Genomic DNA, 26,586 nt, shown 5'->3' on the forward strand with positions numbered 1-26,586 from the left:
AGCTCTTTTTTTTTTTTTTTTTTTCCGAGTTCAACCAGATGACCAGATGATGCTGTATGTAATCTTTTTAGCCATAGAAGCACCTGAAGGTCTCTTCTCTACTCAGGTCAAGAGTTTCTTTTATTTGTAGTGCGGAATAAGTTATATTTCCATGATGTCTTTTTATCCCCAGTGCTTAAAAAATTTGTTTTTATTATTTTATTTTTGAGTCAGTAGTCAGTGGAGGAATCTTTGGTAGTTTGTTTTTTCAGTGTCCATTTACAAAGACTCTTTCTTCATGCTAGTGCCTGGTGAATCTTTTATAGCCTCTGCCAGGGTAAGGTCACCTTCGAGGACTTAAGATAGAGATGAGGACGATAACCGGAAAAAGCCATATATGTACTAAAATTCCAACAGCACCATCAACGGAATCTAAAGACAAGGAAATAAATGCCAAGAAACAAATGGAAAACGAGACTAAGTACCCCATGTAGCTACCAATACAACTTTAGTGAACCAACAAAACAATTTTAGTGCACAGAAGATATTTTTGGAAAACATTTGTTGTTTTGGTTTGGTTTGTTTTATTTATCAGATTCATTTCCAAGACAAGTGAAAAGTAAAATAACTTGAATATATGCCTAGAAATTTGATAAAAAACTATTTTCAGATTTTCGAATTGATATGATATGCTACAAAACCTGTTCAGAAGATATTTATATGAATTTGTGGCTTAGCTCAACCTCAGAGTTTTTTTTGGCCACATGAAGGCATGCACACAGAGAAAATTCTCAAAAATCTAAAAGGTCAGCTTTAAAAAAAAAAAAGTTTTCAGAGATGTTTAAGCTTAAAGACCACTGAGAGAAAATCTACTCTATGAAAACTAGGTAGGGATTATTATGGGTAAAGGAATTAACTACTGCAAATAGTGGATTCTATATATATAAGATCAGTCAATTATCTGTAAACTAGGTAAATAATATTCTCCTTAGTGTAATTTTTTAAAGTGCTATGAAGTCTGTTCTAACTAAAAATTGTTTCACCAATCAACCTTGAGATGCCTCCTGTAGCTGGTAATTTAAATTTCATATCCAGATGATACCTCTTAGAATGTGTAGTTTACCTAGGAGGACTAACAAGGACAAACCCAATAATTCATTAACCTGTCTTAAGTTACAAAATAGGTCTCACCTAGGAGTGAGCTGGGGTTACAGACAGACACACAATCTCAGCTTTTGATAGCATGGCCAGAGTGCTACATTTTCTACTGGAGAGGGGTTGGGAGCCTGAGCAATTAGGAAGAGGCCTTTGGTCTCCAAGCTGGTTTGCACTTAAAAATTAACATAAATTTAATATTCATCCAACAGTTTTCATCAAAATGAACTTTAAAAGTGATAGTTAAAGAGAAACAAATGTAATAGAATATTATCTCATAGCAAAGAAATTTTTTTGTTCAATTAGATTTATTTTCTCTGATTAACAGAGGGTAAATAAAGATACCGCCAATAAATATAGATATCTTACTTAAAATAGTTACACATTTTCCTGAACTTAGTAGTTTAGGAGAACAAAACTGATTATGAAACTGTTCCATCATATAATAAAGTGCCTATGGGTTTTTATGGTCATTTCATTGTGGCTACATTTCTCCTTTCTCCTTTTGGGAAAGTAAATTATGTTCTCTTGCTTTCCTCATTTGGAAAGTGTATTTGATTTATAATACTTTTCAGTGACTTAATTATCAAAAATATAAGATTTCTGTATAAGATGGTAACTATCTTCAATTAATGTAATGTTACTGTCGTGGATCCATGTTGTGAAATTCAAAAGAAATCTGTTTTCCCTCTGAGAAGAATGCTTGCTTTTCTGTGTATTTGATAAACCTACTTCATTTGGATTTAGCTACTGATTTTCTAAAGCAAAATTACCCAGTCACAAGGAGAAATTTTTACTAAAATTGTTACTTGAAATGTTAAGTGTAATGACAAGAAGGTGAAAAAAAATGAGCAAAATGGCTCATTGTTATACACAATTTTAATTTTTGTCTCTTAACAATATTGAAAAATGGAGTCAATTCAGTTTTTATGGGCAATCAGTGGACAGTTGTATAAATTTGACTTTCAACATCCAGACTGATATAATTTCTCACCAAATATACTCAATTAACAAAGACTCTGATTTGCTCTAGACTTATATAAAGTGGATTTTCATGCTGTTTTTGTAAGTGTTAAATAATTAATAAGTTATTTGTACATATTTAGTTTAATTGATACCTCTTTAAATAACTACAAAATTAAAGATTCCAGATGGTTCTATGAAAATCCTTCAATTGGAGGAATTTTTCATAAGAATAATTTTAAATTTCTCATCTTCACATAAATAATATAATGAGGATTAAAAAAAAAAGCCCAATACATAAATGATACTTTTTACATTATTTATAATTTTCTATATAAACCTCTTTTACTAAAAATGAATTTTTGGTGAAAAAAATGCAATTTGAATATATCATTATATCATAATACTCAAACCAGAATAAATAGTGAAACCAAATTACTAAACAAGATTGTGATGCATGTAGGAGATTAATCATACCAGGAAAAAAATCAGGCTACTCCATTACTTATTACATATATACTAAGACTCATCACAAGATTGAATCTGTTAAAATGGTTGGCATAAGTTAGACCTATAAAATACATTCATAAACTTGGGGGAATAAAAATAGCCATGGCTATATAAATGTAGGTTGATTATTTGGATTAGCCAGATATTTTAATAATAGTTTAAAAATCCTTTGAAATTAATCATATAAACAAAAAATATTTAAAAACCTTAATTAAAAATCAAAGTGTGCTTGCCTTATATGAACCAAAATCAAAATTACTTTTATTTTAGGTCAAATAACTGAGGTCTAGTGTCTACCACTGGATTTAATAATTTGATTTTAAAATATGTTTGAAATTTTAGAGTTTCATGCATAGGAAATTTTTGAATAAACAAACTAAAAATAAATTCATTGTAACAATTAGACCATGTTAGCCTAATAGTCATTACTTTACTTTAACATCACACCAACAGATCTAAGAAGAGATACTTACTCTTAGTCGTCAGGTCTTGTTTTGCACATTCTCCTTCTGCAATTGATACATCATCAATGGCAATGTCACCTTCTATGCCAGGACCTCGAATACCTTCAAAAATGAGCTACAAATATGAATGAAACAAACCTAAATGTAGAACTTTGATTTGCAGATGAATTTTTATTGAGAAATAGAGGAGCCAAACCTAAAATTGACAATCCTGGTATTATTTATTATTGGTAGTCTTCAGAATTCTTGCTTGCAAAAAAACTTTCTCAACAAAACCAGTAATAGGATCTTCCTTGTACAGCAGTTTTCCATTTTATAAGCTCTGTGACAATTTTAAAACAAAACTAAACCTAATTGAATAATAGAATAAAAACAGCTACAAAAAAACAAATCATATCACTTTTTGCTTTCAAGGGTAAGGACATTTTTTTCCTCTGAAATAGATCCCCTCCAATGTTCTCTAAACATATCTCATAACACTGGCTTTCTATTAAAGATACATTTTATGGATGAATCAGTTCCAGGTTCACTGTGCCAGTACTATGTTTACAGAAGCCCAGAACAAGTGTTTACACAGTGAATAAGTTAATCATATTCCCCATATGCTTTGTTTTTAAATACTTGAAGATATTTATGTCTTTAGTGGCAGATCTTCAAACTTCCAGTATCTAGAACAGTGGATGGCACTAAGTCTTAAGACATCAGTGTTGAAAGAACAGATGAATGAAATCAATCTACACTTATTACTAAATTCTGGATACAAAGTCAATATAAGGACAATTAACAATTTTTTATTTCATTTTTATAGACATAAGACACTTTGTAAATTTTCTGTCTTATCTCACAAATTCTCCTTGCTTCCAGTATCCTTTTGGTAGAAAAAGTAACCTATGCATTTGGTGACTATATTCCCAGAAAAATTTCTATGTACCAAAATGAAATACCTAGTTTGCTCTTTCTGAAGAAAAATTAGCTTAATAAAGAGTTATGTTCAACATCAAACTAATATGTGTAATTTAATATGATCTCTAATCTTATTTCATTGCAACAAATTACAGCAAAAGTCTATTTTTATGAATACAAAATTTTTTGTTTCTGTCTTATCTTGAGGGTTTAATGTGACTCCTTAAAGGTAAATTTGTGGTGATTTTTCTAAGGACTTTCCTTTCCCTACTTAAATATGGTCCATAAGAATGAGGATAAGTTTCATGATTTTATAGGATAAAAAGATTTGAGAAGTTTTTTTTATTATATTATTATTATATTTAATTTAGAATTAAATTAGATACAGAGAGGGTTTCTTGCTTACCTATTTTGAGACAAGTATTATACGTTAATAGTGTCCAAAGCCATTTCTTTGAAAAGTGTCAGACTTTATTTTTCTGGGCTCCAAAATCACTACAGATGGTGACTGCAGCCATGAAATTAAAAGACGCTTACTCCTTGGAAGGAAAGTTATGACCAACCTAGATAGCATGTTCAAAAGCAGAAACATTACTTTGCCAACAAAGGTTCTTCTAGTCAAGGCTATGGTTTTTCCTGTGGTCATGTATGGATGTGAGAGTTGGACTATGAAGAAGGCTGAGCGCCGAAGAATTGATGCTTTTGAAGTGTGGTATTGGAGAAGACTCTTGAGAGTCCCTTGGACTGCAAGGAGATCCAACCAGTCCATTGTGAAGGAGATCAGCCCTGGGATTTCTTTGGAAGGAATGATGCTAAAGCTGAAACTCCAGTACTTTGGCCACCTCATGTGAAGAGTTGACTCATTGGAAAAGACCCTGATGCTGGGAAGGATTGGGGGCAGGAGGAGAAGGGGATGACAGAGGATGAGATGGCTGGATGGCATCACCAACTCAATGGACATGAGTCTCAGCGAACTCCGGGAGTTGGTGATGGACTGGAAGGCCTGGCGTGCTGCGATTCATGGGGTCGAAAAGAGTCGGACGCGACTGAGTGACTGATCTGATCTGATCTGATCTGTCTTATATCACTGAGGCCAAAATAAAATGTCAGACCAGAGTTAAAATATTTAGAACCAAGTTGGCAGTGTATAAATGCTCCATCCTTAGACAGAATCAGGACTTGAAGCCTTAGTTTGGCTGCCTGGGAATGATAATTTGCATTTGACTTAGGGTGGTGTTTTGGAAGATATCTGGGTAGTGGCTAAAAAATCCTCAGATGACTATTTAAATTAAAAGAGAGAAGATTTAAATAAAAAATCAATGGTATAAAAATTCAAAAGCACTGAATATGGAAAAGGAGAAGTCATTTTAATGGCAGCAGAATAGTCCATGTTATTGATAAAACAAAATTTATTTAATCAGTATGTATTGTTATTATTGTTAGACAATAAAATTATTTTCAGTTATTCTGAACAAGGCTGAAATGAATATATTTCCCATAAGTACTATACACAATTATTTGGAACACATGGTTCTTCAGGATCATTTTAAATTGCCCTTATCAGCAGTCTATCTATGAGAAAGTACTGCCTTTTTCCTAAGCATGGGTTTTTAAGCAATGGGGCTTTTTTCCTTTTTTTTTTTTTTTAACACGTGCTGCTTACCTGGTAAAGAATCAATGTTAAGAGTAAATCAATGGTTATTCCCACCCCCTTCTTAGTTTCAGTCATGTGATGCTGAGTCTTCTCTCCTGAAGATAACAACATGAATGGAATGTTATCTTGGAGAAAGTCAGAACTCAAAATTCATGCTATTATGAGTCTGATTCCACAAAATCAAATATTTTCCACTTTCCCCCAAGACAAATACTTTACTGAATAAAAGTAGGATGTTATCATCACAATTTTTTCTTTTATGTGTGTATTTTAAAGATTGAATGAAAGAAAGTGTAGATTTCTGCCTCCCAGTCAAATTTTAATCCTGGAAGGAAGCATGAAGAAGGATGTATTATGCAAACTTTCCTTTCCACCAACCTGGCCTTATATTGACTATTAAGCAGTGAGCAGCCGGACTCTACCTGTCAGTAAAAGAATGATCCTGCCATTGCTCAAAGCATTTCATAACTTCTGTTACTGAGTTTAAAGTATTAAACACTTCTATTTTTCCTATTAATTCTCTTTTTCTTCCCCTCTTTCTGCCTCCCTGTGCAGCTTGACCAAAAACACAAGATTGAACCTAGGCTTGTGCTAAAAACAAATCTCTCCAAGCAGCAAGGCCGTGAAGGACGCTGCCACCCTTCTTTTCTGGTCAGATTGAGAGGGAGTATTGGGGAGCCTTTTATGGTAAATGTCAGGGAGTAGACTGACTGATGTATTTCAATATGCGTGCTGCTTGCCTACTGGCAATGTTGACCACAAGTGTGTAGTTGGATGAACAGCAGAAATACAAATCAGCAAAAGCTGAATTGCCATATGCCCAGAGGACTGCCTCTATCCAGAACACTCTTTTATAGAAATATTTCATGGTGATCCTAAATGAAGTAGTAAAAACTGATTTGTAAACTTATTGTTTAAATTTATCTGTACAACTATAGATAATACAGTTTGTCTCCGAATAAAGTTGATTACTTTCCATATTTTTAGTTATTGTGTGGAAAAAAAATCAGAGAATTAGTAGCAGTTATTACTGGGATAATAAAAATAACTTTTGACTATCAAACTCTTGGTACAGTTATAACTGGTATTTTTAATATTTATTTGAAATCTTGTGATGATAGGGAGATCCAATCCAACAGGCTAGAGAAACACTGTAACCTTCCTGATGGTCCTCTTTGGACAAGAAGAAAGAAAAATATACTGTGCAGTGTATTGATTTGTTTCCTTTAATTTTCATAGCAGCTTTGTTATTGGGAAGATATAGATTTTCTTTTTAACTCACTGGATTCTCACAAAGAAATATTTATTACATTATTCTCTTTATGCTCTGAACACCAACTACAATGCTATCTGAATTATTATGACACATAGATTCTAATAGACTTATAAATGGCTTTGAGACAGAGATCTAGAGGGACACTTTCTCCTTTATATTGTTTTTGACTATGAGATAGATAACAGAGATAGGATGTATATGTATTAAATTTAAATAGTGTACCTTGGCCAAACTTTCAAGTGCTTTTAAAAATAAATCCTTGATGACAAACATCTTTTTCCTCAAATACAAAGATGAGAAACTATAATAGTTCATTATAATATGATGTATCTCAACTTGGAAGATATGATCTGTATGCAATGAAAAAAGTCTGAATTATATTCACTCAGAGAAGAAATTCTCTCTAATTTAATAGCTTAAATTATGTCATATTTTAATTAAGTACCATCATGATTCTGACTACTATTACATTGCAAGGATAAGACTACGTTCCTTTCCTCTTCAATACTTCTGACAGATTTGGCTTAATTGCCTTCAAGAAGGAATTAATGGCATCTAGATTCTCAGGGAGAGAATGTTGACGTTTAGGTCTCCTGAAAGAGGGTTCAAATTACTCAGAGCCTGTTCTTCACACAATCACACTGATCTTATTTAAAATGGTTTCCCTTAACTGAAGTGACAAATTTAAAATGGTAATATTTTCACAGTGTGTGCATGCAATTCAGCAAACTTAATATGTGAGAAATACTGCATGATCAGAAAATTAATTCCTAGTGAGTAAATGCTAGTGGGAGTTTAAAAAAATATATGTGAATTTCTGTATTAGAACTACACTACATAAAATTAAGTCATCGATTGATAGTTTTTTACATTTATTTATAATGCTTTAAAGCATAATGATAAAGATATCAATATGTAGGAAAATACAGATGATGCTATTAGAACTGATGTTCAAATATAACTTCTCAGAAAAGTGGGAAGAGCTACGTGTAGCATTAATGAGTAAAAGCAGATGGGGAGTCAAAGATTACAACACAATTCTGATGATCTGACTTCAACATTAATGGTGCCTTCTGCAAATGTTTTCTTTCTGATGACATATATTGGTTCTGATCATTACTGCTAAGGCAAAGACTTGTAATGCAGTTTGAAAACTAACAGTGTACATCTTTGGAAAAACTTCAGGATGTGAATAAAGTTGAAAAGAGCTAGTAACATTAATAATTTTACCTTCATTTTATTACTGGTTCAGCAAATAATTAGACTATCCTTCCCCTGCTCCCTTTTTTTTTTTTGATAGGTAACATGTGGATTTGTTCAGATACAGAGAGAAGCGCACTCCACAGAGTGTGGGTCATCGCAGAAGGGGAGTATGGCCTTTTCCCTTATGTGCAAAGAGCAGGAGAACTATCCATAACTAATACGGAAGAGATTTGAAGAGAGGTAACATAATAAGCAGTACAGGACAGGGAGGTCTGGCATGCTGCAGTCCATGGGGCTGCAAAGGGTCTGACATGACTGGGCAACAGAACAATAACAGCAACAACATAATAAACAGGTGGGTAGCCTAAATTTTGATTTTTTATTTTTAGTTTTTCTTTTTTTTATTTGAGAAACTACATAAATATTAACACTGAGTGTAACTTCTCAAGACTCTGCCAGTCCAACTTGCTGGATACATGTCATTTGGTTGTCAAAGCTTCTAATATCAAATAATAACATAAGATTTTGACTGCTGGCAAAAACAGAAAGAACTAGATGGCACTATCAACTGCAATTAGAAAATGTTTTCAATTGCTAGTTATTTCAGGAGCCATCATCATGTCTATAACTGCCCTGGAATTTGGCTTAAAATGTCAGATATATATCTACACAAGCATGCAATGTCTACTAAGGACAACATTTTCTGGATTGTTATTATTCTTAGATAAATATAAAAGCAGAATGATGTGATGAGAGCATTATAATCTCTTTTCCAATCCCTATTTAATGTTAAGGATTTGTGTGATTTAAGATAAATTGTCTCAAAGCCTACTTCCAAATCTTTAAATGAGAGTATAAGAATAGAAGATCTCCAGAATTCTTTTTGCCTGTGACTAAGAAAATGTAAAGTCAGTCTCATAATGCCTCTATACTTTTCCCTCAGAAAATGTCTGAAATGCACTGTGAAAGAAGTAAAGGATTAAAAGGGGCAGTTAAATATTTTACTAGGTGTAGGATATAAAACAAAAGGGACACTGGAAGACTAACACTGTATTAATTTTACTTTTTAGAAACTTTCCCCCTAATCCTTCTGAATATAGCTAAATATATTTTCATTACAAGCACTGATCATGCTAAATCAATTCTAGAAAAAGAGCCCCAAAGAAATTTCAGTAGGAGAAAATTTCTATTTGCCTGAAAAAGTACTACACAATAATGTTATTGTCAGCTAAGCAAATATATTGGACAGACTTAGACAAAGAACTTTGCAAGTGATGGTTTTTTATTTTTATTTTTTAGAGTTTATGATCAAACTAATTTGAATGTATACAAACTCCTAACAAATAAAACATAAAATGTGTCAATGTTAACAGGGGCTCAGAATCACTTATTTTTCATTTAAAATTCCAAGAGGTAAGAGAAACCGTATCCACTTGAATTAAAGACATCCTTGGATGCCACAAACCTACATTTGAATAATATTAAAACTACTCACAACTTAATTTATATGGCAATATATTTCATACTTTTTTTTTTGGGGGGGGCCATGTTTTTCTGGTAGGCATCACACACCAAAGAAAGATTTTTGAGAAGCTTGATAGTTTATAAATGATTTTTGAGGAGAAAAAAAAACAGTTGGAAAAGAAGTTAACAGCTACGAGAAACTTGAAAACAAAATTAAATTTTAAAAAATGGGGTCGGATGCCGCAGTTGTGTTTCCTTGAACAATCAAAATTTATGAAGTGAAGTAATCCTTAGCCAATAGACCTTGAAATGTCTTGGAGATAGAAGAACCTAAAGATCCAATATAAAAAATATTTTATTCATCTTCATTTCTCATTAGTAATTTAAATAGCTTAGAAATTCATTGATTCAAAATCTTCATTTTTTGATTGACTTCCCTCCAGGATAGAGTAACAGAAACCATATTTATCCTCCCCACTGAAACAGCCAAAGAACTTGACAAAAATATTGAAACAATGAATGGTATTGAGAACACTAGACGACATCAGGTAATGAAGAACAATGAACCCTGAGTGACAGAAGTCAAACGAGGTCTGCTCTATGACTGCCCTATACAGAATTTATAGATTATGAAGAAAGCAGAACAAAGGTAGAGCCTACTAGAAAATTTGGGTTGAAGAGAGAGACCTGAGAGTCCAAGGCAGCTAGAGTATGTAGGGTAGAAAACCAGCAAAGAAAGAACTGGAGAGAAAGAGACATCTGCAGAGGAACCCCCTGAAGTTCTCAGCAAAGTCCTGATTGGGACTCGAATGAAAGAAAAGTACATAAGGCTGGGAAAGGCCCAGAGGGATGCAGTTAAGGGAACAGTGTCCAGCTAACACATTTGGGAAAATCTCATAATTTACGGGGCATTGGATAGAGTACTCAGAAGAGAAACAATCAGGCTGCTAGCAAAGACTATTCTAATCTCACCTAACAAATCTTTAAAGCAAGAACAAAAATTACCAAAAATTTTCTGAGTATTAACAACTAAACTACATCCACAGGGCTTTCCCTGGTGGCTCAGTGTTTAAGAATCTGCCTGCCAATGCAGGGGACAAGGGTTCGATCCCTGATCCAGGAAGATCCCACATGCTGTGGAGCCACTAAGCTCCTGGGCCACAACTACTGAGTCCGTTCGCCTGAAGCCTGTGCTCTGCAACAAGAGAAGCCACAGCAATGAGAAGCCCGCACACTGCTTACTACTAGAGAATAGCCCCTGCTCTCTGCAATTAGGGAAAGCCCATGTACAGCAAAAAAAGACCCAGCAGAGCCAAAAATAAAGTAAATCTTGGAAGAAAAAAAAAAGCTACATCCACAAAAAAGCTCCAATATAAATACAAAAAAAAAAAAAAATCCATCACCTATCAAGGTAAAATTTACAATGTCTGACACCCAGTCAGACTACCAGACATGTAAGAAAGCAAGAAAATAATGACTTGTAAAGATGAGAAAACATCAATCAATCAAAACCAACCAAAAACTGGCACAGATGATATCATTAGCAGACATTAGTTATTATAACTGGACTTAATATGCTCAAAACATTAACTTAAGATATGAAAAGTATTTTGTAAAAAGACTCAAGCTGAACTTAAAGAGATGGAAAGTATACTAGCTAAGATGAAAAATACTCTGAGTAGAGGTAAAAGTAGATTGCGTGCATGCTAAGTTGCAGTCCTGTGCAGGGACTGGAGCTTGCCAGGATTCTCTGTTCATGGGATTCTCTAGGCAAGAATACTGGAGTGGGTCGCCATTTCCTTCTCCAGGGGATCTTCCCAACCCAGGGACTGAACCTAGGTCTCTTATGTCTCCTGCATTGGCAGGTGGGTTCTTTTACCACTAGCACTGCTTGGGAAACCCCTGAAAGTAGATTAGATATTGCAAAAGAAATGATTAGTGGCTGTGAAGACAATTAATTATGAATAGTGAAATAATTTTAGATAAGATGGTGGTTTCCTAATTTCCTTACATTTCTTAAGTGGGAACTCTCTGTAAGGACAAGTCATCTAGACTTGACCTGCTTTCCAGTTTGAGAATCACAGTTTTCAAATTCTGTGGGCACCAAATTTTCCTGGATCTTCTTCCTTGTAACTCTAAAAAATACTACTTAGGATCAAGCTGTTCTTCCACAGTTTATTGTTAATGATTGGCTTGTGTCCTATGTGGTTCCACTGTCTTTAATAACTGTTCACATATGTACACTTCTCCTTGGAAATATCAATCATTCCCATAGTATTGGGCAACACATAAAGCCTAATGACTTACACACATGTTTGTCCTCAGAGTTTCAGAAAAATATATACAATAGCCCTCTGCACATCGTTAAGAGGACATTCCACAGGCATGTTATATTAACATGTCCAGAACAGAAATAACCCTAATGATCCCGGAATTTATTCTCTTTTCCTCTCTTTGTTATTTAAGGTAATGGGTAAAATAACAGGCATTACTCAAGATTCTCTAGTTAGAAACTTCTTGGTCATTCATGGCTACTTCCCAAATTCCCAACATAAAAATGTTCTGCTAGTTTTTATACCCAAATATATCTTGAAATTATCCTCTTTTCTTTGTACTACTTCCCTGGTTTGTCCCTTCAATATCCCTTATGTGAATTTTACAAGTGTCCTAACTGGTTTGCTGGCCCGATTTTACCTCCTTGAATCACCTTCCATACAACCACCTAAGTGATGCACCATCCCATCCCTTGAGTAAAATCTTCCATGACTCCCCAGTGCCTATGCTCTTGAGGTTCCTTAATGTCATCTCACATCAGTCTTTATTTTTGTATTCCAAATTCCAGATAAACATCTCCATGTTTCTCTGACAAATCCTGTGAGATATGACCTGCATGTTTTGTTTACTCTGAACTCTGCATCGATATTAATATTAGCCCCTTTTCTGAGTTGCAATCCCTCTCTCCAGATCAGGTTTCACCCCAAGCTACAGGCTCCTCTTGCTTCTCCTCCATACTCTTCTTGTTCATTATGTGTGCTCATAGAAACTTCTGCATATTTTACTACTGACATTATTACATTATGCAATGCATGTGTTTAGATATGTATTCCCACCAATCTGAAGTAAACAATCATTATTAAATCTTTATGCCTAGCAATGTGCCTGACATACGGTACTAGCTCAATAAGTACTGAGTTGTTGTCTGTGACAATAAATGACTGTCCTGAAGGTGTGGTGGTGTTGGTTTAGTCGCTTAGTCATCTCTGACCTTGCAACCCCATGGACTGTAGCCTGCCAGGTTCCTCTGTCCCTGGGATTTCCTAGGCAAGAATATTGGAGTGGGTTGCCACCCCAATATTTCTTTTTTCATGGGATCTTCCCAACCCAGGGGTTGAATCCAAGTCTCCTGCATTGTTGCCACATTATTTACCGCTGAGCCATCAGGGAAACCTATTTTGGAAGTACTTAATAAATATTGACTAAATTGATGTCTATAGCATCAAGGAATTACTCTGAAGGAAACATTAATATAACTATTCCCTTAAATGCTTACTGTATATATATTTGATTTAATAATTTTGTGTTAATTAGGGCAGTGATATATAAAGCAAAAATATGTCTTTTTAGAAAGATTTTTTTGATGCCTATAGAGGTATGCACATTTTAATATTAAGGTTACTTCTATCAGTAATGCTTTGGAGTTCCATCTTTACAAGTTTAATTTAGTTTAATAATATGCTGCCATATATTCCATTTTTACTATTTTATTATTTTTCATAGAAAAAAATTATTAGGATCTATGATTTGAGTTGCTTTTATGTGTTTTAGATAATCAACTAGACTTACTCCATTATTCTTTACCAGAGTGAACAACTGAATGCATTTTTATCATCTTGGTAAGTTTTAGTAATGCAATTTCTAATCAAAATCATTACAGCTTTATAGATTAGGTTACCAAAAAAGAGTATTCCACCAATTAAAAATTAGCATAATTGATGCTGTCTGAATTTCATACCCTTACTAAATGCCATAAAATGCAATTAAGAACTCCCCAGTATGAAAAAAAAACCTCAACCTGAGTATATAAAACACATATATTATATAAAGTTATTAAAATCAGTAAGCTACATTATTTTCTTCATTAAAACAGCTTCATGATAAATTGTTTCTAGCCATGATGACTAGTATAAACACTAAAATATTTTTTATATATTTGCAACTAGTTCTTTCTCTTAATCCTATCTAAGCCTTTCTTTTCTACATAAAAACAAATAAAAGCAATTTGTTTAAAGTTCTCTGACATTGAAAATCAAAGTAATAAATTACTAAAATGACAAAAAGACACATTTTGTTAAAGCATACAAAATTCCATCAAGTAAAATTCAGATTGAGAATTGATTATCCAGCTTCTGTTATATAAGAATCTATGTTGTTTGTCTTCAAGGAACAAAATATACACATATGATTTTATAGAAATGGATAACATTTTCTCCAGGCAAGTCATTTGAATTCAGATAGACCATTATTCAAACATATTACTTGAGAAATGTTACTTAATAAAAGAAAAGGGCATTTTCCCTTTATACACTGCTTTTAGAATACAGGGAAACAATCATGTGATTTTTGTGATGCTTATATCAGAATTTTTACATACTATTTTTCTAATTTGCTCAAGTTCTGCCTTTAACATTATGCTCAGGTGCAACAATCTATCCATAGATGTGACTGTTCTTTTCTTACCTGAAATGAAGTAATTGGATATATATTAACATGTGCCTCATTCCATCGTTGTCCTTTGTTCCCACTTGAAGACCACAGTGGATTCTCTATGGTTGTCTGTCCTTTCAAACGTAGATAGACATTTAAAACACCTAAAAATAACAATGTAATTTTATTCTGTGTATTTATTTTGGCTTCATACTTGTTTCTCCTTAACTGAGCACTTGTAAACTTTTAAAAATGAAATTTCATGGACTACTCCAGTGTCTCCTCTTCTCTTCCTCTCTCATTTCCAATCTTCCTCTTAGGACACTTGGCATACATGGCGGGTCTCCAGAGATGATCACGTGCTAATCTATAGAACCTCTGAATGTTATCTTATATGGCAAAGAGACTTTGCAGATATGATTAAATTAAGAATTTTGAGATGGGAAGATTATTTCAAATAATCTCAGTGGGCCTTATGTTTAATCACATATATATTTTTTTCTAAGATGGAGACTTGATACAGGAGAGAAGGTCATGTGAATGAGAAGATGCAACACTGCTGGTTTTAAAAATGAATGAAGGAGCTACAAGCTGAATGCAAGCAGCCTTTGGAAGCTAGAGATGACAAAGAGACAGATTCTCCCCTAGAGCCTTCAGAAGACAGCAACCCTGCTGACTTCTTGATTTTAGCTCCATTATACGGCACCCCACTCCAGTACTCTTGCCTGGAAAACCCCATGGATGAAGGAGCCTGGTAGGCTGCAGTCCATGGGGTCGCTAAGAGTTGGACACGACTGAGCGACTTCACTTTCACTTTCACTTTTCACTTTTCACTTTCACACAATGGAGAAGGAAATGGCAACCCACTCCAGTGTTCTTGCCTGGAGAATCCCAGGGACGGGCTGCCGCACAGAGTCAGACACGACTGAAGCGACTTAGCAGCAGCAGCAGCAGCATACTCATTTTAAATTTCTGTTCTGTAGAACTTTAAGATAACACATGTGGTTGTTTTAAGTCATGAAGTGTGTGGTAATTTTTGTACAGTGGCAACAGAAAACTAATACAGCATATAATCATGTACTGTCTATAATGGTCAAAGTTTATCAAATTTTTTATCATCAATTAACATCAGTCTTAGTTCATTTTTAGTTTACTTTTCATCCAAATCTCTTTTTCCCTAAAAGAATTGTCTTAAGAGAAAATGAAAACAAGTTTTGTCTTATGATTTGATGTATCTCAACAGTCTCATGTCTTGCACATAGTACTAACAGTAATGATGATAATAATAATACAATATGTTGAACACTTCAGGTAAGAATGAATCCTCTCAACAATTCTGTGAAGTACTTAATACTGTATCCTCATGTTATAGGTAAGAAAACTTAGAGTGATTCAGTAATTTGCCTTATATCATACAGTAAGAAAATAGCAGAGGCAGAATTTGAACCCATTGAGTTTTAAAATCTGGTATTTTAATGCTAGGCAATCAGTATTTTGATAGATGCAATTTAAAAAGTCAGCTTTATTGAGGTATAATTTACATGCAATAAAATTCATTTTAAATGCACAAGTCAATAATATTTGATCAATATATATTATAGTAAGCATCAATTCAGCCAAGATAGAGGACATGGCAAGCCTCAGCGTCCCTCACTATTTCCTGGAGTTTTCCCAAGTTCATGTCCATTGAGTCGGTGGTGCTATCCAGACATCTCATTCTCTGTCATCCCCTTCTTCTCCTGCCTTCAATCTTTCCCAGCATCAAGGTCTTTTCCAATGAGTCGGCTCTTCACATCAGATGGCCAAAGTATTGGAGCTTAAGCTTCAGCATCAGTCCTTCTAATGAATATTCAGAGCTGATTTCCTTTAGGATTGACTGGTTTGATCTCTTGCAGTCCAAGGGAATCTCAGGAGTCTTCTCATTGAAAGAATTGAAAGCATCAATTCTTCATTGCTCAGCCTTCTTTAAGGTCCAATTACCACATCCATACATGACTAGTGGAAAAACCATGGCTTTGACTATACAGACCTTTGCTGGCAAAGTGATATCCCTACTTTTTAATACACTGTCTAGGTTTGTCATAGCTTTTCATAGCTTTTCTTCCAAGAAGAAAGTGTCTTTTACTTTCATGGCTGCAGTCACCATCTGCAGTGATTCTGGAGCCTAAGAAAATAAAGTCTGTCACTGTTTCCATTTTTCCCCCATCTATTTACCATGAAGTGATGGAACCCGATGCCATGATCTTAGTTTTTTGAATATTGAGTTTTAGGTCAGCTTTTCACTCTCTTCTTTCACCTTCATCAAGAGTCTCTTTACTCCTCTTCACTTTCTGCCATTAGGGTGATGTCATCTGCATATCTGAGGTGACTGATATTTCTCTTGGCAATCTTGATTCCAGGTTGCACTTCATCCAGCCTGGCTTTTTTCATGATATCCTCTGCATAGAAGTTAAACAAGCAGGGTGACATACACAGCCTTTAAGTACTCCTTTGCCAATTTGGAACCAGTCTGTTGTTCTGTGTCCAGTTCTAACACTTGCTTCTTGGCCTGCATACAAGTTTCTGAGGAGGCAGGTAAGGTGGTCTGGTATTCCCATCTCTAAGAATTTTCCAGTTTTTTGTGATCCATACAGTCAAAGGCTTTAACATAGTCAATGAAGCAGAAGTAGATGTTTTTCTAGAATTCCTTTGCTTTTTCAGTGATCCAATGGATGTTGGCAATTAGATCTCTGGTTCCTCTGCCTTTTCTAAATCCAGCTTGTATATCTGGAAGTTCTCAGTTCACATACTGTTGAAGGCTACCTTGAAGGATTTTCAGCACCACCTTGCTAGTGTGTGAGATGAGCACAGCTTATGTACAATTATATGTTATATAGTAATTTATCCTTCAGATTTTTAGATCAATTTTGCCTAATTATTTATTCATAAGACCACCTGTATTCGTATTATACACAAATGAATAAATACAAACACCTAATTTTTAAACAATAAAAAAATTGCATTCTTTATATCATAACTTTCACTTTCTAACTGGATGAGCTTGACGTGGTCTCTTAATCTCTCTGCCTTAATTTCCTCATCTAGTAAATGATGATGATGAGCGTAACTAGCATAAGTTTTCTGTGGAAACTGAAATTAGTTATAGTATATAAACCATAAATTGTCTCAAACATTATCTTCAGTATATTTTATCTATCGAGATATCAAATACTACCTCTTTATTTCTCTCTCAATGCAATAGATTACATCAGTATACATTTCTTAATGTTGAATTATGAGTATACTACAGGAATAACTTGGTAATAGACTACTATTTTCTTATTAGGTTTGATTCGATTTGCTAGTATTGTCTTTAGAAGTAATGCATCTATATTTATATATAATATTATCCACTTTTCTTTCTTGTTTTATCTTTCCATGTTGCATGTTCACTTTTTGCTTCAGACTCTATCATCTATCTTTTTCCATCAGTGTAACAAATAATCTCAGGCTTGTCCTTCATAGTACAGTACTGATTCATTTTCCACAATTTGGATTCTATCCTTCTGCTCCTAATATCATCTTTATCCAGCTGTATTATTTCTGATGTTGCAGTCTTTTCTGATCTTATCAAATTCCCCTTTATTTTGGTCCTGTATCTAATTCCTTCTTTTCTAATTCCATTCTAAACAGTGAATGATTCCACTGCTGTATCATTCTTATCTTTTTTTTGTTTGTTTCATACAGTTCATTTTACACTTTCTTGAAAATATAAATTGCAATTCTTCTTTGACAATTTGTGCTTATTTTACTGTGTACATGTTAGCCTCTTTTTATACTATGGGATCAAGCCTGATTTTCTCTCTCTTTCTCTCTTTTTTCTCTTCTTCCTCTTTATTCTTCTTAAATAGTTCTAAGTAATCCTGTGGCATTTTCCCTAAAACCACTAATGGGGCTTCTTTTATATGCACAGCATGGGTGTGGATTGTTAGCTCCTCCTCTAAAATTTAAAGCTATAGGCCAGCTGCATGTGAGGTTTCACTACTATATAATGATTCAACAATCGAGAATAAATGGAAAAACATTTGTATCTTTGAGCCTTTTAAGAGTTGAACTTTCTGGGGTTTTTCCCCTATACTCGGTGAGCTATTGTAACAGGGAGTAGCTTTCTAAATTCATCTTCACTAGACACTCAGTGAGGCTCAGTTTTTCTTACTGGCTGGTGGTGGTCCCTGTGTATCAGATATGCAATCTTATACCAGAAGGAAAAGTCACCACAGCACATATTTCTGTGTGGTGTAATTGCATTCTCTTTTTAAACATGAATCCACAATGGGAAGCGCTCCCAAGGAAATCACGCCCAGATAAAAATAAACTGTGTTAAACATTAAAGTGATAATAATTTTTTGAACCTGTTGTCATTGGATGAACAAAGGGTTATGTAACAAATACCTTTTGAAAATTATGTAGTGAAATAGTCTGTGTGGGGATTAAATAGGAAAGGACTGCTTGTCAATTCCATGGCCTGCCTCTAGCTATAACAGTGATAACTGTGCTGAACTAAGATCATTTCTACTGATTTCTACTTAAACTGCATTGCTTTTCCAGAAAGGAAAGTATCAGTTATCTTACGTTAATTTTTTTTTTGTATTTCTTAAATGTATCACCTTAGCTTTTTAACCCGGTAGAGGTCTTTCAATAGCTTGCATGTAAAAAAATGAAAGGTGCTCCCTCTAAGCTACCAATTCAGTTCAAGTTATTCCATACATTAAAAAATTACCACTGGATGCTTTAGTAAATGAAGTACTAATGTAAATAGATGGCAGTGAGTGAAATAACATTTTATACAAAGTCTTATTTCTCTTGGTAGCATGGCTTGCTATTTTGATTGCAGTGAGAGGAATCAATCCTAACACCAAATCAATACACAGAAATATCTCTTAAATGTTAATAAAATGATGATATCCTTTTTAGATCTATTCATTTTAATTAGCCTAACCAAGCACTGTTTACTCTATGTCTTTTATAATTTACTTACATAAATACATACTTTTGAAATAATATACATATTAATAGATATGACTTTCCACTACTATATCAATACTAATAATTATTATATCAATAGTGAATATATTTTATCTCAGAGAATATGCTTTACCTGTGATCATGTTTACTTTTTTATTAACATTTTATTTTTACCTATGTAATATAAACTCAAACTTGGATTATTTCTATTTATATTTATTAAATATGTACTATGTGAAAAGACTTTTCTTAGGTCTAAAGAGGCCAGGTCTGAATTATCCTAGATTTTGAATTAATTTTTGAATAGATTTTATGGCTAGATTTTATTTAAAAGGAAGTATTACTTGTGTTTTAACAAAAAGACACTAGAAATATAATTGATTTAAATAAGTTCTTACAAATATATTATAATGTAAATGTCTATTCCATTATCCAAATCAATAAAAACAAATTATTGATTCACTAGTCTATTTTAGAGCTGATGACAAAAATACTATTAATAGACAAATGATAAAAGGGAATTCAGTACCAGAAGTTACTTAAATTTATGTCCAGATCATCTTGGTCAACAAAATGAGGACTTGAGAAACAGAATAAAGCTATTCAAGAGAAATTCGATTCAGCAAAGCTGATTCAGCCCATTATTATAGTATTATAGTAAGAAAATTCCAAAGTGAATATAATGGATTGTGTTAATACCCTTTAAAAGTAACTTTAAATCCTCAGAGGCAGTGTGTTTATGCTTTGGTAAGCACCAGATATCAATAGGTGTGAATTTAATCATCCCGAAGGATTTTCAAACATTATGTAGTGCATGAAACAAGTTTGAAGTTGGTAAGCAAAACTTAACTGTATTTTTCTTCTGGGTTTCCTATTTCTTATCCTTTGGTCACTAGTCTTTAAGAGTCAGGGGCCAGAGTTAGGACACATTTGTTTATCTCATGCTTGGGGATTACAGTCAGAAAGACTAAATGACCTAAATGCTGTATTATCTCATGAGCTGTGACCTGAGTTTTGGAGTTATTCCTGGTGCTATTCAATAACACAATTCTTATTTTAGTACTATTTCATATAAACTGCAGTATAAAATATAATTTGCTTAAATATTATTTATAATTACTATTACCAAGTTCTCTTCCTTCATTAAGTCCTAAACATAAACTTGCTTCTAATTATTTTACTATAAGTATTTTTATATATTTTAGATAAATAATTTAAATATATGTCCTAAAATGGGCATACTCTTTTAGAATAGATATTTGAAATTACCAAATTCATATAATCTCTAGCTTGCTTTACTCCAAAGCCTAGGGAATCACTTGCATATAAATTATGTTTTCATTCTAATCAGTAATACAGACTCATTAATTTGAGCTTCAAGATGTGCTGAAATCATCTAGCTCCAGGCAAGAGCTGTGTCTATTGATAGGTAATTGGTAACATCATTTGTATTATACACACAGACAAAATGGGAAATTATAAAATCATTATTTTCTGCCTGAATAGAAACACCTGCATCCCTTCATTATTATTTTTTAAATATATAATTGAAATGATATCTTAAATTTTAAAAGTCAGTACCATGCCTTCTTGTATCCAGTTGAACCTCTGTATCAGTATCCAAAATTTTACTAAAATATAGCTTTCATAAGACTTTCTATTTCTCCAATATATGTTAGAGACCATTATAGATTTTGTCACTATTTGCTTCTAAAACAGAGCAGGACCCTATGGGGCCCTCCCAGGTACAAATCCTTTTCAAGTCTGCCATTTTTTATTTATAGGAACAAGGCTTCAGTGTCCTAGACCTTCTGGGTCTACCAAAGGGCAGATTCAAATAGTTGCTAATCAGAAAAGTGAAGAAAGGCAGAAGCAAAGGAGGAACAGTCAAGAAAACAGCAGTGCAATGATGGGGCAGGGTCCTGGGTACTCCTGAAGAAATATACATAACAATATCTTTGAATTCTTCTGCAGGAACAAAGACCACCACCCGAGGGGAGAATGCTAACACCAGGCTGAACACAAGATTCCTGGAGCATCGCCTCATTACCTTACCACCAACCAATCAAAAGAAAGTCTCACACCCTGCAGTCCTCACCCCAAATTTTACCTATAAAACACTTCCTTGACAACCTTCAGAGAGTTTGGGCTTTTTAGCTTGCACTGTGCTTTCTCCTTGTCTGTTCTGCATAAACTTTTCTCTGCTACAAACTGATATGTGGATTTGTTTGGCCTCCTTCTCTGTAAGGGCACATTAACTTGCTTGTATTCAGCAACACATCTCTTAGAGAATGGCTTACATTTCCTTTCTTCCTTATCTTAACTTTGCTATTCTAGATGTTCTCTCCCTTGTTCACCCATGGCATGGGCTTGTCATGCGTTTTTGCTGTATATTACATTTTGACTTTTATTTTATTCAGCAATTTGTTATCCCAAATAAATAACAGACTATTTGATGGATAGTTCTATCATCCTTTAAATTTCTCTAAACTAGGCACAAAGAATGTTGAACTCATCCTACTGACTAGAAATGAGTGAATCTAAGACCTAATGAGACCACAAAGGGCCCTGTAGGGCTCCAGGGCACAAAGTATTTCTGTGTCCCCCCATTTCTTTGATTACAGAAAACAGCCTTCATTCAGCCTCCATGTCCTTCCCTGAATTCCAGTGGACAGACTCAAGCTGTTGTTAATCAGGGAAGGGAGGGGATGTGAGACCAAGGAGAAATAAGCAGTGAAGAGCAGCCTTGAGGTAAGGTCCTGATTCCCCATCAAGGGATACACATAAAGATATCTTTGAGCTAATTCCAGATATTGAAACCCTTCCAGGTAAGAGAAATGAACAATTACAAGCATGTAGATCCCAGACCAGTTAGACCCGAAGGTTGATGATACTGATTCCTACTTACGTCACCACAAACCCATCAGAAGAACGTTGTTGTTGTTCAGCCACTAAGCTATGTCTGACTCTGCAACCCTATGGACTGCAGCATTCAAGACTCCTCTGTTCTTCACTATCTCCTGGAGTTTGCTCAAACTCATGTTCACTGAGTCGGTGATACTATCTAACCATCTCATCCTCTGCTGCCCCCTCCTCCTTTTGCCTTCAGTCTTTCCCAGCATCAGAAGAATGCCCATGGACTAACTGAGGCAGGAAGTAAATGCTCTCCACCCCCAGGATAAGGTGATAGAAAATTTATTCCCTATAGACCCAAAGTCGAAGATGAGAATGGCAGGGAAACTAAGAAAGGAGACTGGGCCCTTCCCAACCACATATTTCAAAGTCGTGAGACCTCTTCAATTACACATAAACAGAAAGTCTCCTTGGAGGTCATCAAAAGGGGAGAAATGCTAACTGATGTTAGTCTACCCACATGTCTCTTCAGTAGAATCCATCTTGGTTAAGAGATTCAAGTGCACACATGTGAAGATCCTGAGATATAACCAAACATGGTTCAGGTAAATCAAAACCAGAAAAAACGCCCCATAGAAGGAATTGAAACTGAGGTAGGAAGTAGATGAGCCCCACCAGGGTAAAGTGATAGGAGATTCATTCCCTATTGATTGAAACTCCAAGATGAGAATAGCAGGACAGTTAAGGGAGGAGGCTGAGTCCTGCCCAGGCCACATATTTCTTGTTCTCAAAGTCAGGAGACCTCCCTGACCGCATATGTGTGACAGCCTATCGGGCTGGCCACTACCCAGAAGCCCAAATTATAAACTTTGTAGTTGCTCAGGCACAAGAAATAAACTCCAAAATAGGGAGAATTATCTTAGGACATAAACTCTATAGACAAGGGATCACTCCAAGTCCTGGCAACTGGTCTACTCTCATTCAGAAGCCCTTTTCTGGCCATTCTGGGTTGGGTGCCCTGCACAGGGTATCATGGGAGCCAGATACATTGTCAGAAATCAATGGGAGAGGAGAGGATACTTGAAACCTCATTGGGATCCAAGGGAATTTAGGGAATGCTCAGAATCCCTTCAGGTTAAAACCTCCTGGTAAATGTTTCCAGGACGATGTATTTCATTCTAGGAGCACTCTCTTGTTCTTGGTTGCAAGTTACTCATCACGGGAGGATGCCTCTCCAAGCCAGAAGAAACATCTCTGGAGTGTTTCTTTAAGAATTGGAAATTCTTAAAGAGTTAAAAAAAGAGGAACTTAAATTGTACTGCAGCAATGCCTGGCCTTTGTATAAGTTGAGGAATGGAGAAAAATGGCCTGAAAATGAGTCTCTAAATTATAAAACCATTCTGCAATTGGATCTTTATTGCTGCAGGATGGTAAAGTGGAGTGAGATTCCCTACATTCAGGACTTCATGGACCTTTACCAAAATACTGCTCTACACAGCTCCTGTAATTTAAAACCTGGAAAACCAGAAAACTCTCCCGACATTTTAGATGATCTTTTTCTAAGCTCTTCCATCTCTCCAGGGAGGAAACCTAGCTCTTCCTGTTCCTGACAATATCCCTACGTCTCTGGAGCTATTTACTTCTCCCAGTCCCTCCCTCCAATCCCAAACTCCACCTCCCTATGTCCTTCCATACCATCTGTTACCCCAAGAAACAGAAGTTAGTCCTGCTGGGGTAAGTTACAGTGGAGCTTCCTATCACCCAGGATTATGCCCTCTTAAGGAAGTGACAAATGGCAAAGAGACAATTAGAGTACATGTGACCTTTACTTTAACTGACTTAGCTCAATACAAACAGAAACTGGGTCAATTTTTGAAGACGCTAGTAAGTTTACTGAAGGGTTTCATGCCCTCACCCTGGTCTATGATTTAACTTGGAAGATGTTCAAGTAGCTCTGTCTACCTGCTGTACCCCTGAGGAAAACAGATAATCTGGACAGCAGCTAGAGGCATGCTGATTAGCTTGCCAGAGTCCAATCTGAACATTATGCTTTGAGTAGAGATGTAGTCCTGAATCAGGAACACTTTTGGAGTCATAATTCTTGGGAGGGAACAGAAGCCAAGAAGCACACGATCCAATGTATATTAGAAGGCATGAGAAAGTGTATCAAAAAGTGAGTTAACTATGAAAGGGTTGAAGGAGTGACCTAAAGGGGGGAAAAAATCCAGCCCTCTTTCATGGGTGGCTTGTAGAGGCATTTAGATATTATACCAATATATTGCATGCAGACTCCCCCCATTTCCAAAGGTCATTCTCTGCTGGGACAGCATTTTATTAGCCAGTTTGCCACTCATATTGGATGGAAACTCCCAAAGTTACAATTTGGCCCACAAACACCCATGCCCCAGCTTTTAGATGTGACCTTTGGGGTATTTAATAATGGAGACCAAGATCAGGAGAAAGAGAGAACCCAACAAGAGAAAAGACAGGCCAGCGTTCATGCACAACTGATAACCGTTGCTGTCAGCCATGCCTTGCAACCTCAGGACAGCCCAAGGGGGTCGATGAAGTCCACCTATCCATCTGGAGTTAAGAGCAACAAGGGGGGATGCTGTTACTACAAATTCACGTCAACCAGCCCCAGGGCCTGAGATTGCCAGAAAGAGTCCCCTGGGCCATGCCCAACCTGCAGAACAAACAGGTCATTGGAAGAGGGACTGTCCTCAGTCTGGAAGGAGAAGTGGGGTGCCCACTCCGGAGATGGCCATGCTGAATGACTGAGGTGGCCTGGGGATTCTGGTGGCTCCTCCCAATCAGATGCCTATTTTGATGGAAGAGCCCCAGGAAGCCCTAGACATGGCAGCTAAGAAAGTCAATTTCTTAATTGATTCAGGAGCTACTTACTCTGTGTTAATTTTTCACACTGGGTCTCTCTCCTCTAAAAGCTGCACTGTGACTGGTGTCAATGGAAAGTCTTACACTCATTACTTCGCTGGACCTCTCACTTGCCAATTTTAGCAGCAGTTGATTTCAGATGCCTTTCCAGTTGTGCCTCAGTGTCCTACCCCTCTCCTTGGGAGGGACCTTCTGAGTACCCCCTGAACCATACTCAGGTTAGGAGGCCCCAGGCAGCCCCTTATTTTGACTCTGACTGAGCCAGACCAGGGCTTCCCGGGTGGCTCACTGGTAAAGAAGCCTCCTGCCAATGCAGGAGCTGCAGGAGACCCAGGTTCAATCCCTGGGTAAGGAAGATCTCCTGGAGAAGGCAATGACAACCCACTCCAGCAACCTTACCTGGAAAATCTCATGGACAGAGGAGCCTGGTAGGCTACAGTCCAGGGGGCTGCAGAGTCAGCCACGACAGGAACTGAGCATGCATGCAGAAACTGCCTATCCTAACAAGAGACAATATCCTAAAAAGTCGAAAGCGAAGAAGGGTTTACAACACTTTGTAGATAAATTCTGAAGGCCTCTTGGTGTCCTGCCGGTCTCCATACAATGCTCCTATTCCAGTTGTTAAGCCAAATGGGGTCTATAGAATGGTATCAGACCTTAGAGCAGTAAACAACGCAGTAGTCCCTATGCATTCCCTTGTGGCCAATCCTGATAGTATGTTAGCCCAAATCCCTGAGAATGTTAAAACAGTTCACTGTACTCGATCTCAGGGATGCCTCCTTTTGTATCCCAGTTCATTCCTCATCAAAACATCGTTTGTCCTCGAGTGGACTAATACTGACTCAGGCCAAATGCAACAATACACCCGGACAGTATTGCCTCAGGGGGTTGGGGACAGCCCACACCTGTTCACTCAGGCCCTAGGAAAGGACCTAAGGGAAATAAACCAAAAAAGAGGTGCTCTTCTACAGTACACAGAAGATATATTAATACCTAGTCTCTCCATGGAGTCCTCAGATCAAAATACCATCGAAGGCCTTAATTTCCTTGGGGCCCAGGGTTACAGAGTCTCTCAGAAAGAGGCACACGTTTCAAAGCAACAAGTTAAATATCTGGGATATATTTTAAACCCCATAATAGACAGTTATCTCCAAAGAGAAAACAAGCTATATTAGGCCTAAGCTGTTCCAAAGACAAAGAAACATCTCTGTACCTTTTGGAGCATGGCAGGATTTTATAGAATTTGGATTTCAGGATTTGGGCTAATGGCTAAGCTCCTGCATGAAGCCACTAAAGGCCCAGACACAGAAGTGTTACTTTGAAACAGGGAACAGGAACAGACTTTTAATGATATCAAGCAAGCTCTCAACAGAGTCCCTGTTTTGGGTCTCCCCAATTTGAGAAAGGCATTCACCTTGTATGTCACTGAAAAGCAAAGGACAGTTTTGGGGGGTACTTATACAGAAGTTAGGGGAAGCTCCTCAGTCTATAGGATACTTTTCCAAGCAACTAGATAGACTCCCTGCCCCTAGGTTGGCCTGCCTGCTTCCAGGTGGTAG

At 35.9% G+C, this 26,586-nt stretch overlaps 1 protein-coding gene across 1 annotated transcript in view; it reads right to left on the bottom strand.

Moving 5' to 3' along the window:
- Positions 1 to 322: 322 nt before the first annotated feature.
- MDGA2 (MAM domain containing glycosylphosphatidylinositol anchor 2) overlaps positions 323 to 26,586 on the bottom strand; it is a 534,959-nt gene continuing 508,695 nt past the window's right edge. Inside the window, exons 15-17 of the mRNA XM_010848064.1 lie at positions 14,309 to 14,439; positions 3,081 to 3,186; positions 323 to 411 (exon numbers count right to left, since the gene is read on the bottom strand). Of these exons, the coding sequence (XP_010846366.1) occupies positions 323 to 411; positions 3,081 to 3,186; positions 14,309 to 14,439 (326 nt within the window). The remainder of the gene's footprint in view (positions 412 to 3,080; positions 3,187 to 14,308; positions 14,440 to 26,586) is intronic.

The sequence above is a fragment of the Bison bison genome, unplaced genomic scaffold, assembly GCF_000754665.1.
Source record: "Bison bison bison isolate TAMUID 2011002044 unplaced genomic scaffold, Bison_UMD1.0 scf7180017864259, whole genome shotgun sequence".
Lineage (NCBI taxonomy): Eukaryota > Metazoa > Chordata > Mammalia > Artiodactyla > Bovidae > Bison > Bison bison.